This window comes from Heterocephalus glaber, unplaced genomic scaffold (genome assembly GCF_053883595.1).
Source record: "Heterocephalus glaber isolate CG9 unplaced genomic scaffold, H.glaber_assembly_v1.0 deba00001497, whole genome shotgun sequence".
In the NCBI taxonomy this organism is placed as follows: domain Eukaryota; kingdom Metazoa; phylum Chordata; class Mammalia; order Rodentia; family Bathyergidae; genus Heterocephalus; species Heterocephalus glaber.
Window position 1 is genome coordinate 49,884,544 of NW_028258320.1, and position 13,694 is coordinate 49,898,237.

At 39.0% G+C, this 13,694-nt stretch overlaps 1 protein-coding gene across 7 annotated transcripts in view; it reads right to left on the minus strand.

The window, feature by feature from the left end:
- Window positions 1-13,694, minus strand: part of Dnmbp (dynamin binding protein) — a 106,179-nt gene that overhangs the window by 46,899 nt on the left and 45,586 nt on the right. For all 7 annotated transcript variants that reach the window (XM_004838653.3, XM_021253194.2, XM_021253192.2 and 4 more), the window contains one exon: window positions 9,249-11,252. In XM_004838653.3, coding sequence (XP_004838710.2) covers window positions 9,249-11,252 — 2,004 coding nt within the window. The remainder of the gene's footprint in view (window positions 1-9,248; window positions 11,253-13,694) is intronic.

Consider the following 13,694-nt stretch of genomic DNA (forward strand, 5'->3'; position numbering starts at 1 on the left):
GGAGAAGCATCAAGACCATTTCCTAGCTCTTTTCTATCCAATTCATACAGTATATTTATGAACTGGAGAATGGAGCTAGAAAGAAAAAAAGCTGATATAAAAATGCCTATTTGAAATAACCAAACATTAGGGAGTAGGGGTATATAGCTCTTTGGTAAAGCACTTGCTTAGCATGCCTGAGGCCTTGGGTTCAATCTCCAGCACCAAAACAAAACATTAGATTGATACCTATTATATGTGAGCATAGTAGAAGAGAAAAATTATGAACAAGCAAGAACGCAGGAGCCACATACTATAAAGTAAGATGAAATGTGTAAGTGCTGTTTATATAGAAGCACAAATGACAATGGTAACAAAGAGAAGTCCCTGGTGTGGCAACAGAGGCTTTCCTGGAAGTGATAGCAACTGGAATGGTGCCTTCGAGGATTAGCAGCAATTCTACTGACTTCCTATATAGGGAGAACTAATGTGGGGAACGATTTGAAGAAAAGTAATGAGTTAAGCTGGAGAGCCAGATCCCAAGGAACCCAAATGCCATGTGGTTCATTCAATGAGATAATGAAGGGTATTTGAAGATTTCTGACAGGGGAGTACCATGCCAAGAGATGGGCCTTAATCAGTTTACCTCTTTAGCTGTCTGGACATTTATTGGACATCTAGGAATAATTCACTCAACTTTTATCTAATCCTTATTTGTGAAATAATGTAAAGAATGCTAAGGAAACCAGGGTAAAATGCTTTGTCCATAGTTAGATGTTTATTACTTATAAACTATGTCATCTCTCTAGACTCACTCAGCTCATATATAAATTAGAGAGCAGCCTAGCTTAGGTGTCAAGAGCACAGGCTAAAATAACCCTGGGCTTAAATCCTGACTTTGGCACTTAGTAGCTGTATAACCTCAGGGAAGTCACTTAATCTCTCCAAGTCTGCCTCTTCATCTTTTCCCTATCAAACCTATTATGCTACATCTCAAAGGCTAGAGGGACTACCTCTGCTCTGTGCCAGGCCAATATCTCTGTTGGTTCACTGCATCCCAACCCTTACAAGCCCCTCACGCACTCTGTTCCAGCAGTTATGGCCCCTCTCTCCTGCTTCTTCAATGTGTCTACCCTTAGTGAATTAGCAAGCCTAGGAATACATGGTAGTGATTCCTGTCTTACAAACAACTTCCATTGGTCCCCAAATCTAATGTCCCTTCCAGCAGCCACCTAATTTCTTTGCTTTCTTTTATAGCAAAACACTATGAAAGACTTTTAAGCACATTCAATCCTCTTGCTTTCTTACTTCTCATTCTTTCTTTAACCCACTCTTTTTTTTTTGGTACCAGGGATCAAACTCGGGTCCGGGCGCTTGCAAACTTTAACCCACTCTTGTCCCATCAATATTACTTCAGTGAAGCTGCTCTGGACAATGTCACTAATTCTAGTGATCATTTCTGAGACTTCATCTTACTTGGGCTCTCAGCTTTGACCAGGTCACTTTTGTCTTTTAGGAACTCTTCATTTGGTTTTCTTTTTTTTCATTTGGTTTTCATTTTTCTTGACTGACTGCTCTTCCTTTGCTGGGTCCATCTCCCTGGGCTTCCACACTCCTGAACACTGGAATGCCCCACAGCTGCAGTCCGGATCACATTCTCCTATATTCCCAACTACCTAGCACACAGTAGGAATTCAAGAAAGATAGATTCTACTAGGAATACAGTTTCTACTCCTGTTCAGTACAGCTGACTCTCAGCCTAAAGGCCAGGAAGGAGAGTTGTAAAGGAGATTCCATCGCTATGGCTAAGATACCTCCTAGAATGAGAAAAAAGCACTGTATCTCCACTGGGTGCATGGAGACTAGTGTGGAAATGAGGAAGGAGCGAAAAGACAAGGTCAGCAATAGAGAAGAGTCTAAGCACTGGTGAGAAGAGACTTGGAGAGGAGAAAGAGTGGCTGGGGGCATTGTGAAAGAAATGACAGGGCTATGAGAAGTGTTTAGGATGTAAGAGAGCTTAAGATGAACTTAAAGGGTGAGTTAAGGGACACTTAAACTAGAGAAACTATAACTATAGCAGCTTGTGGGTATTGCTAGCATGAATGGGAAAACATTTTGGAAAGCTGAGTAACTTCTTTTTTTTTGTATATCCTTTTATTGGTACATTTTAGGTGTACAATATAATGACATTTATCATTGGAGATATGCACCAGCTGAGTAACTTCTTAATAAGCTAGCAGTCAAAAGTATATCTGCAAAGAAAAATTAAATATTCTAAAAATACATATTGTGATTTCACACTCACAGACATACTGAATTTAGCAGGCAGTTTTCAACAGAAGGGAGTACTTATGTTTTAGCTGGCATAAGTTATTTTGAAAGTTGGCCAAGAGTCCACTGGGATCCCTTCCACTTAAATATTTGCCATTGCATCTGATTTTTTTCAACTGTTGCTTCTTACCATCAAATCTCAGAGACTAAGTGGTCAAAACACACTGACAATACAGTGTGATGCAGTAACAGTATGTAAGGCTGTGCAGGGAAACAGACCTGGATTTGAATCTCAGCCCTACCACTTACTTACTGTGAGACTGAGTAAACATCAATTTTCTCAACTGTCAAATGTGGATGATTTGCCCATCTCACTCAAATGTCACTTTTCAGGAGACCTCAGATTTCTTTTCTTCACAGATTCTTTGGCCTTCTAATGTATTATACATTTATGATTTTACTTACTTGTTTGCCTTCCCCATGAGGACAAAGAATTACTGCTGTAACTCCAGAGCACCACCTGAAATATGGTAGGAGCTCAGTGATATTGGCTGGAAAATGGCTATCCTTCCTTTTAGGATTTGCTACATTTGTCAAACAATAAAAACAGGCACCATACTGAAGTACAGGATTGATGGCATGAATGCTTATGACCCAAGGTCTCATGCATGCTGAAGTTCTTTTACTGTGTACTGCAAATCTGTGTGCACTCTGAAACTCATACTTAAAGTATCTAGATCTGGTCTAGCTCTCTACTCTTTGCCTGGAGGCGGTAAGGAAATGTTCACAAAGCCACTTTAAAAACTGCTAGGAACAGTGACTCATAGGTCAATCACAACTAAGTTATCCATTCTAAACTATGTTTCTTGATAGATATGTAAAACCATCTATCCTAAAAGGAGAAACTAGTTATTGTCCCGAATAATAATCTATGTGGTTCTAACTATGACTGCTGTTTTATATCAAAATAATCCATTAGTAGTAACTGAACTAGTTTGTACTGAGCCAACACCCTGAACCAGCTGCTACACAAGTAATACACTTAGTTTTTCTTATGTAGTGACAAACCAGAAAAAAAGATTATTTCCTTTACATAGTTTTATCATCTTAAAAGATCACAAATTGATTAGACTGTTTAACTCTATTATCTTTCAAATTGCTTCTGAATAGAAAAACTATATTTTAAAATTTTAATAATCTGCCTAGAATATTATGTATCATTTTACAGTAAAGATGTTGTTGCTCCCTATCAGTAATTCTCCAACTTGTTAATCTATTGGTTCTCTGTAGTAAGCCTTAGATTCTACCCAATATCTTGCTGAAATATTACTTTCCTTAAAAACATATTCTGATTTGATTTGCAAGTTGTCATTAAATATTTCTCTGAGAGTCTCTGGCCAGCCTCCCTTTTGATATTACCTTAAAGTTGGGGAAGAGCTGAGCATGGTGGCACATGCCTGTAATTTTAGCACTCTGGGAGACTGAGGCAAGAAGATCACAATTTAGAGCTCTGGGGATATACCTGGGACCACAGGTCAGTGTGAAGGCCCCGAGTTCAATTCCCAGTACCAGAAAAAAAAAAAAAGGAGGCTAGAAGAGAGAAGTTTAGGAGCAAGTTTCCTAATGTGAGGGAGGCTGACTCACTCTACAGTTTACTATTCAGATACTGTACTGATTGAGAAGAGAAAAATGAGGTCCTGGCACTGATCTACACTATGGTCATGACTCAAAGCAACAAGAAAGACAACATGATTAACTATAAAGGACAGTATCAGTATACTCATTAGAGTTTCAAAGACACACAAATATGAATGACCCTATTATTATGTTATTTTACTAATGAATGCACACCTAGTGCTGCTTAACTCAGAGATGTATTTAAGAAACCTTTAGCCGAGTGTGGTGGTGCATGCCTATAATCCCAGCACTCGAGAGACTGAGGCAGAAGGTGCCATGAGTTCAAGGCCAACCTGAACCACATAGCAAGACTTTGCCTCAAAAAACAAACAAGCAAACAAACAAACAAGAAATATTTGCTGACTAAACAAATGAATACTCACCATGACTATCTGTCAAATTCAGGAATGAACACCTCACCTTGAGTTAAGTAGAAAAGGACTATGATGCTAAAATAAGATTCTCTCAGGGCAGTACTATATAGTTCTGGCCAGGGCTTTTAAAAGTTACATGTAGTAGGAAACCTGCATGCCTGAAAACTAATCTGTAATGCTTTTGTGGTTACGAAGTCAACCTACTCATCAGATTTGAAAGTATTGTGCTTTAAATATGGACCTTGACTTGATGATTAGCAACCCATTTGAGTGAAAACTCCTTGAGGACAGAGAGTACATCTACCATGCTCCTCACTATGTACCCTGCCCTCACCACACTGGTAAAAAATAAACAAGCATTCTAGGATGAATGAATGATTGACTTGAAACCCATACTGGCGACCATACTGAATGATATTTTTATCCCCCAACACATAACAGTCATAATTATCTTGTACTATTCTATACTGACTACATATTAGTTCCAAATTCAAAATTGATTTTTAATCTAAGCCAAACACCAGTTTATCCATGCTTTTTGTTTCTAAAAATTCAAGTCTAAGTTTTTGGATCAACCCTTTTATGGGGAAAAGTTAAAAAATTAGAAAAAATACTAAAACACCTTAAGGGCTAGGGTGCAGCTCAGTGGTAGACCATTTATTTGCCTAACATGTGTGAGGCCCTGGGTTCAATCCCCAGTACTACAAAAAGAAAACAAAAACAAAACAACAACAACAACAAAAAAAACCATAAACATGGTGACAAGATGATAAAGAAATCTAGGCCAAGGGGAAGGGGAAGTGGGAGGGGTAAGGGAAAGGAAAGAAGGGAATGGAATTAATATGAGAAAATGAAAAAATGGAAAGAAAGTCTTTGTAAATAGGAGGGATGGAGGGGTTGAAGGGAGGGCAGGGGAATGGGGATAAAATAAGAACCAATAGAGATTATGAAAAGGTGCAAATTTCCAATGATGAATGTCATATTGTATACCTAAAATGTACCAATAAAATTAATTTTTAAAAAAGAAAGAAGAAAGGAGAAAAGAGAAAGTATAAAATTTACATAATAATTTTACATTCAGTAAATATTAATATAATGCAGTAAAAAAAAGAAAGAAATCCAGGCCAAAGCCAAAGGACAAACTGGAATCCAGAGAGGTAAATAACCATAAAAACTGCATTACATGAAGGTATTTGCCAGTCTCTAAAGGCTTGAGCTTTTACATCAATAGTCTTCTGAGAAGGATCAAAAACAAATCCCAGCGCTTTTGTAAGGTAAGGAGTCTAAAAGGTGACATTTTCTACAACAACTCAATATTCTAGAGGATTCGTAAGGGTAAATCAGAGTTGGGCTAAACCTCTTAAGAATTATAGCTGGGGTTATAATACTGTGGTCATCCAAAATACAAGGCACATTAGGTCTTGAAACTGGTTTAAATTGGAGCTGGGTTGAAAACGACTAGTGTTTCCATGTGGAAATTCCTTCTCAGCATTTCTTGAGAAATTTATATGCCTAAATTCTAAGAAAAATCAGTTAAGAAATCTGGAAAACAAGAGAAAGTACTAAAATTCTCCCATGTGAATAAAGCCTAACAATACATGTAGAGATGTGGGTTTAAAGAAATCAGCAAGATGAAAGCAAGTTTGAAAATACTGACACAAAAAGTGAAAAATTACTATTGACATTTCCAGCAACCAGTACAAGAACACACAGGATGGAAAGACATGGGCAATCAGCCAAGTTTTGTTCAGAACCGTTGCTATGCTATACATATGTTTATGAGTATGTGGCTTATGGCCCTGTGTGCTGCCAACAGTGAGTCATTCTTGCAAATAAGTATCAATAAGCTTATTTGCATAGTATGATTTTTATAATCTTATATGTGATGTTCTAAGAAATCAAGTTTTGGAAGCAACATCCTTACATTTGGCAATTCTGATCCATGTTCTATGTAGTGTTAAACCTTGCTAAAAGAGGTGAATGTTCTCATTTGAATAATAACCAGTAAATGTTTGCCCAGTGTTTTTCAATGTTTAATGTTTGCTATAGGTTATATCACTCTGCTATTTATTTATTTGTTTATTTGGTGCTGAGGATTTAATCCAGAGCCTTGCACATGGTAAGTACATGCTCTATCATTGAGCTACACCCCATCCTCTGTAAATATTTAACAGAAGAAATGCAAAGAGAAGTTGTGAATATCATTGTGAAAAACTACTACTATAAAATACAAAACTTCTAAAATGTGAATTAACAAAAGCAGTATGAATTTCAATGGCAAAAATCAAAATCAGAATAAGCAAATCAAACATTTTCAATGGTAAAACAAAATAAGTTTATATAAAACAAAATGCACTATAATGGCCCTACCTTTTGGATATACACTTAGCAACTGAACCATTATCAATGCATAATGGAAACTTTTTCCTATGTCTGAAATATGAGTCATAAAATAAACATCAACTCCATCTAACAGGGCAACTAATGCTTTGTGTATTTACAATTCTATCTTAAGAGTAATTTTAAAGTCAGACATCGCAGTATACACCTGGAATCCCACCAATTGCAGGAAACTGTGGCCGAACAATCACAAGTTTGAGCTTAGCCTGGGCAATTTAGTAATTTAGTGAGACTCTGTCTTAAAATTAAAAAGAGCCAGGGATGTAGCTCATCACTGTCTGGGTTCAATCTCCAGTACCACAGAACAAAATAAAACAAAAACTCACAGGCCTTTAAATTTCAAGATTACAGGTTATACAGGACTGAGCTAGAGAAGTAAAGTCTGGTACTCAGACTGATGAATTTCTTCGTCTTGAGGAACTGTTTATATTGTTGAATATACCTTTTATGAACACAGAAAAAGGGGACCTTAAGAGTCTTAACAGTTAGTGATTGCAAGGAATAAGTAATCTCATCATATTAGCAGTAGATATAAATAACATATCTAATGAATAGTTACAAAAGACAACATTACCATTCCTAATGTCATATTTCATAGATCTAAATTATTAAAAATCTGATTGAGATTCCACTTACCTACTGGTATGTCTTTCATAGTATTAAACTTTTACCAATTAAAAATATATGTATAGGGGCCAGGGATTTAGCTCAGTGGTTTTGCCGCCTGCTGCACAGGCGCAAGGACCCAAGTTCGATCCCCGGTACCAAAAAAAAAATATATATATATATATATATGTATGTATAGCAAAAATATTTACTGAATTATTAAATCAGAACTGAAAAAGAAGGTCAGGTGAAAAAGATTAGCAATTAGTACTTAGTCCATTAATCTACATATCCATTTAAACACACTGCACAGTGTTTTTTTTTTTTTTTTTGCACAGTGTTCTTGAGCACAGAAGACATAACACTTCAGTGGAACACTATTCATTCTAAAAGAATGGCATTACTGAGAAGTCTCTGCTACCTGGAATTTGAGGGACTTTAGTTTTCCCACCTGTATATGTAACAAATTAATAGTATTACAAGTGTAGCTATAAACATTTAAGTGTGGAAAATGAGGGAGACTACTGGGGTTTACTATGACTTTGGGGACACAGATCTCAGCCACGGTTCCCACAGAATTCTTTTCCAGGTGCTCTAGAATCATCAAGGCAAGAGCTCAGGTACAGTGTTACATGAACATCTTTTTGAGGCTGTCTAAGCACCTACCCTAACACTCAAGGTCAAATGTTGTTGCAGTTCCTGTACAGCACATGTGACCTAGGAGTCTAGCCGTTCCCTAATTAGTCATGTTAAACTTGTCCCAGGACACCCCCCCCCCCCGCCACTGCCATATCTCTGAGTCTGGAGTTCTGCTGGAACCATGCTCCTTTCCAGAGAATATTTTGGATAGAGGTTTTTTTCCCCCTTTCTACAACACCAGCTGCTTTTCAACTTTCAGAAAACTACTTGATCTGGCCTTCCAATAATGGTTATTGTTGGAATTTTAAAATTATACTCTCCTCATTCTCTTTTAGAGACCTAAGGTAGAAGGGGAGGCAGGTCTGTGTGCTCAGTCTGCCACCCTGACCTGGGCTCTCTGCACCTGGTACATATATCACTGGGGTACATACCATGTTTCTGCTTTTATTTCTTATTGGTATCCTGCAATTTCTAGATCCCCAGTTACTTTTTATCATTTACTTTCCTGGTAACATGTACGTTCAGCAGTCTCTGGTACATAGGCCAAAAGCGATATGCAGTCATTGTATCCTAGGGCTTTAGACTAAATGCTGTTGGCTCCCTCTCCTACTCTTCCTACTTCATAAATTATTTCTCCTGTGATCCTGAAAAATATGAATTCTCCAAGACTGGTCACAGAATATAAATTGGTGGAAAATAATATACTGTATTAGTAAGAATCATGAGTTTAAATGCCATCTCCCTTGGCAAATTAACCTCTGTAAGTCCTAGTTTCCTCCTCTATAAAGCAGCCATAGGGATTAGCCCATACTTTTAAGGGGGGGTGTGAAGATTACTTATGTAAGCAAACGGTGGCAAATGCTTACTAGTAAGTAAAGAAATGGGTTATTTTTATTATTGAAATCTAGTCCCTAGACCACAAAGATACAAGCTGTAGTTTTCTTAGGAATCTTGGCCTAGAAGTCTTTAGTTCTTGGTAGAACATAGTTAAGAAAGTTACATTTAGGGAGTTCCTACTCCACATCATGGACATCATAGCAGTAGGTGAGGTACACGTCAGTGGGAACACATGTCTCCAAAGCTTGACCTTCTTTACCTCAGCAGCAAATGCAGTGTAGAGGATACAATAGTCACAGGATATAGTGAGAGAACAATCTAATTGTAGTGACAGAAGAAACTGAGTAATGAAAATTAAAATCACCTCTGTTGATCAAAGATGGTAGCAATTCCTCATACATTTGGGCAGACTGTTACCTTGACTGTGGATGTCAAAATACAAGAAGACATTATTTCATCACTTACCTCTCAGTTGCTGCAGTCCCAGGTTCAAACTTTCAATGTTACTCTCAAAGAACTCAAGATCCTCAAGGGTCTCTGCCCTTAAGGATGCATCTTGCTTCTCCTCCAGCATCAGGCTCAGCTCTTCTTGAGCTCTCGTGTACATATCCAGATCCTGCTCCATTTCCTGAATCCTTACCAGGACTAAGGGACAGGGGGACGTCTGATCCAGACTCTGTTCCACATGCTCAGGGCCCTCCTTTTCTAGAGTCTTGAAGCTAGGACAGTGACAGGAGAGTGGATTGGGGGAGGCTGCATTTAATCTCTGTTGTGCAGGAGGCAGGGGAGCTGGGCGTGAGGGCCGCACGGGCAAGGGGGGCACAGGTTTTGGGCTCTGGTCAACCAGCAAGTGAGGGGAAGTAGATGTTGGAGTATGTGGTCGGGGTGGTGGTGGCCTTAGTGCTTTTCTCCTCTCAGGTAGGTCCTGCGAAGGGATTGATTTTGAGGAACCTTGGACGATATCCTTCTCAGAGTTAAAATCCATAATTGAAAAGTGGCGTAAAATTTTATCTGGCTCTGTGGCAGACGCTGACAGGCTCTTTTCAAATTCTATCAGCTGTTGTGTCAACTTGGAATCCAGGTCAGTGCTGCCATCTCCATGTGAAAGTGCTATTACTGCCACAGCGGGGCCCTTGCCTTGTGGACCAGGTTTTCTTTCTGATCTCCCTGATGTGGAGCTGAAGCTAGAGGTGTTTTCTTTGGATGTGTGGTGTTTCTTAGTACACTTTGCCATGCCCTGGAACTGAGGACTCAACTGGTTAGGGTGGGCTACCCTCGAGGCTGTGAGGGAAGAGCCTCTGTGAAGGGGGGCCAGTGGCTTCCTCTGGGAGCTCCGTTGAGCACATGTTCCTCTGGGTGGTAGGGTAGAGTAGTCTCTAGTCCTGGCTTCTACAGGAAGGTCAGAGAACTGTTCTGAGCTTTGATGGTCCCCTTCTGCTGTAGAGTTATACTGGTTTTTCTGCAATTTTGAATGAAAAGGTACCTGAGGTTGGGAAGAAACGCCACTGACCGCCTCTAAATAATGAGTCATGTCAGAGTCCTTAGAGGGAGGCTTTTCAAGCTCTGTACCAGGGCTTCGGGGGAGCTCTCCTGAGGTACCTTCATCTTGACTGGAGTTCTCGTTTATATCATATTCAGGAGTCAGATGATTTAGGAGAGTAGTGGAGTTCTCAGGAAGACCACAGCTGGTCTCCTCTGCTTTGTACTCATGAGACTCATGTCCTGGTGTCTCCGCTACTAAGGAGTTCTCCAAAGCATCCCAAGAACTTTCTGGGGCTTTGGTAAGGCTCCCTTCCTGGGACAGAGCTATGGGCTCTTCTGTTCTAGCATTAGGACATAATTTTACAAAGCGGTGGGGAAAGATGCCTGTCCTGCCTTTCAGGCACCCTTCTAGCCAGCCATCTTCCAAGGTTGCCAGAATTCGAATTTTATCCCCTACTTCAAAATCCAATTCATTAGGCTCCAGAGCTTGGAATCTATAGAGGGCAATTCCATAGGCCCCAGGTTGCTCATCCTCCTCCTCTAGCCCCTTCTCTTCTTCTCCTAGAGTCATATCTACTTCACCATTAGCAACACAGTCATCTTGATTTCCAGAAGTTATTGACTCATCCACAGTTCTCAGGGGCCCCAAAAGCTCTACAAAACCTTCTGGGAAAATGCCTCTTCGACCTTCTAACTCCCCTTCAAACCAGCCTGGCTCAGGAACTCCAATAATGGTAATCACATCCCCTTCCCTGAAGTTCAACTCCTCATCTAGCTGAGCAGAAAGTCCCATGAGGGCTCGTGCTTGTCCCATGGAGTACTCAGGAATCTCAAGCAGTGCACTGTGTGTGTGCCACTGCTGGCTGTGAGAGGAGAGGAAGAGTTCTCGAACACATGAGGATGGGAAGAAGCCCCGGGAACCCCAGCAGCTGCGGCCCTGCAGCCAGTCTGCAGTGGGAGTATCATCATTGAGAATCACCAGGTCACCTGAAGAAAGAAAAACAAAGACAACCTCAGTCATCACCCCAGAAGCATATTACTGTGACCAATAATGCAATTCATCATTTTAAACACCTGCCAATTCAAGGAAATACATACCACAAACACTGAGATAACTTAATGAATTGGGACATGTTTATTTATTTAGTTAGTTATTTTCTAGTACTGGAATAGAACTCAGGACCTTGCACTTGCCAGGCAGGCACAGTGCCACTGAGCTGAATCCCTGGCCCTGGAACATGTTTTATGGTTTTCATAGTGTAGTTTGAAAAAGTGGTTTTCAAAGTGTGGTTTTCAAAGTGTGACCCATGGAACCTAGGGGTCCCCAAGATTCTTTCAGAGGATCTGAGAGGTCAAAACTACTTTCATAATACTTTACACTTTTCTCTGTGTTCACTTTCACAATGATTATGCAAAAGCAGTAGGGGGTAAAACTGCTGGTACTGTGTAAACCAAGGCAGTGACAACAAATTACACAAGTGGGCAATGTACAGTTCTATTCATCACCATGTCATCAAGTATAAAAAACAAAGCCAGTTTCAGTTAAGAAAGTCCTTGATGGAGCAATAAAAATTATGTTGCATCGGGCCGGGGATTTAGCTCAGTGGTTTCGTCACCTGCTGCGCAAGCGCAAGCACCCGAGTTCGATCCCCAGTACCAAAAAAAAAATGTTGTAGCAAATCTCAAATCTTGTGGATATTCCCTTTGTAATATTCTGTGTAACAATATGGCAATTATACACAAAGCACTTTTACTGGTTGTCTTGAGGGAAAGCACTTGAGAAACTGAGTTCTATACTTGGATTGACCACTTTTTTTTTGATGAGGATTGTTTTATATGAAGGCATGACTGACAGCTATGGTTTTTCAGGCTTGGGCAGCTGAGAGACGTTTCTCCAAAACCAAAGAAGTGGATCTATAAGTTCAAGGAAAACAACCAACAGTATTTGTTGCCAAAGATAAAATTCCAACTTCCAAGCTAAAATCAGTTTGAGAGAATTTCTTTTTTTTGAGGGGGGGGGGGTTTCTATCTATCATCATGAGCTTGACTGCTTTACCATACTCAAAAATTTTTCTAATGAGATCACTAGAGATATTAAGAAACACACTAACACACTTTGTGATTCTATATAATAAAATGGTCAACATTTGGAAAAAATTGAATGACTCATTAAACCAATATTTTCCAAATGACCAATGAATGTTATAAAATCACAAATTAATAAAAGATTCTTTACAAATTCCAGATTAATGGATTTTAGTGTAATAGTACAAAAAGTTCACTGATACCGTTTCAGATCCCACACGGCAATTAACCCTTAAGAAACTACTTCTTGCATTCTGATGAAGTATCAAAGAATATTCACAATGACTATTAAAATAACCATCCTAGTTCCCACTACATATCTGTGAGAAGATGGAATTTAAAAAAATATATTTCAAGCTGAGCAACATATTGCAGTAGATTGAACACAGATGCAAATATGAAAATCCAGCTTTCTTCTATTAAGCCAAACATTAAAAAGACTTACAAAAATGTGGGCCAATATTATCCCCACTAAATTTTTTTTGGTTTGGAAAATAAAAGTTACTTTTAATAAAAATGTTATTTATGTTAATATATGAGTTTTTTATATTTATGTTAATATGTCATGGGGTTTTTGGTGAATTGATAAATTTTTCTAATTCCTAGGTTTTGTCTATTCTTTTTGAGACAGGGTCATGCTATATAGTTCAGCATGGCCTTTAAATCATTATATAGCCCTGGATGTTCTCAAACTTGTGACAATCCTCCTGCTTCAGCCTTCCAAGTGCTGAGATTACAGGCATGAGCCAACATGCCCGGCCTATCAAATTTTTTTTTTTTTGGTACCGGGGATCGAACTTGGATCCTTGAGCTTGCAAGGCAGGCAGCAGAACCACTGAGCTAAATCCCCAGTCCTATCAATTTTAATCTTTGTTTTTTCTTGAACAGAATCTTTCTATGTAGTTCAGGCTGGTTTTGAACTCACTATGTAGCCTAAAATGGTCTCAGGTGATCCTCCTGCCTCAACTTCCCGAGTGTTGGGATTATAGGCGTGTGCCACCATGCCTACCCAGCTCAATTTTAATCTTATTCTAACATTCCTCTCACTTGAGAGTCAAGAGTGACAAAATTGATGTAAAAAGTAAGATGGGAAGTGTAAGGTAAGATCTGGGTGGCAAAGCCTCTAGCAAAACCATGAGTCTTAAAAAAAAAACAAAACTCATGAGTCTTTATATAATTGAGTACATCAAAAAAATGGATTATCTTTTATGTTGTTGATTTTTATATGATCTGGATTTTTGAAAAGTTTAAGTTCACCTTATCTCCCCTAAGTGGATTACAGGTTCCATATTGGCAGGACCCACTTCTCTTTTGTATTTCAGGAATCTGATGTAAAGCCACTTG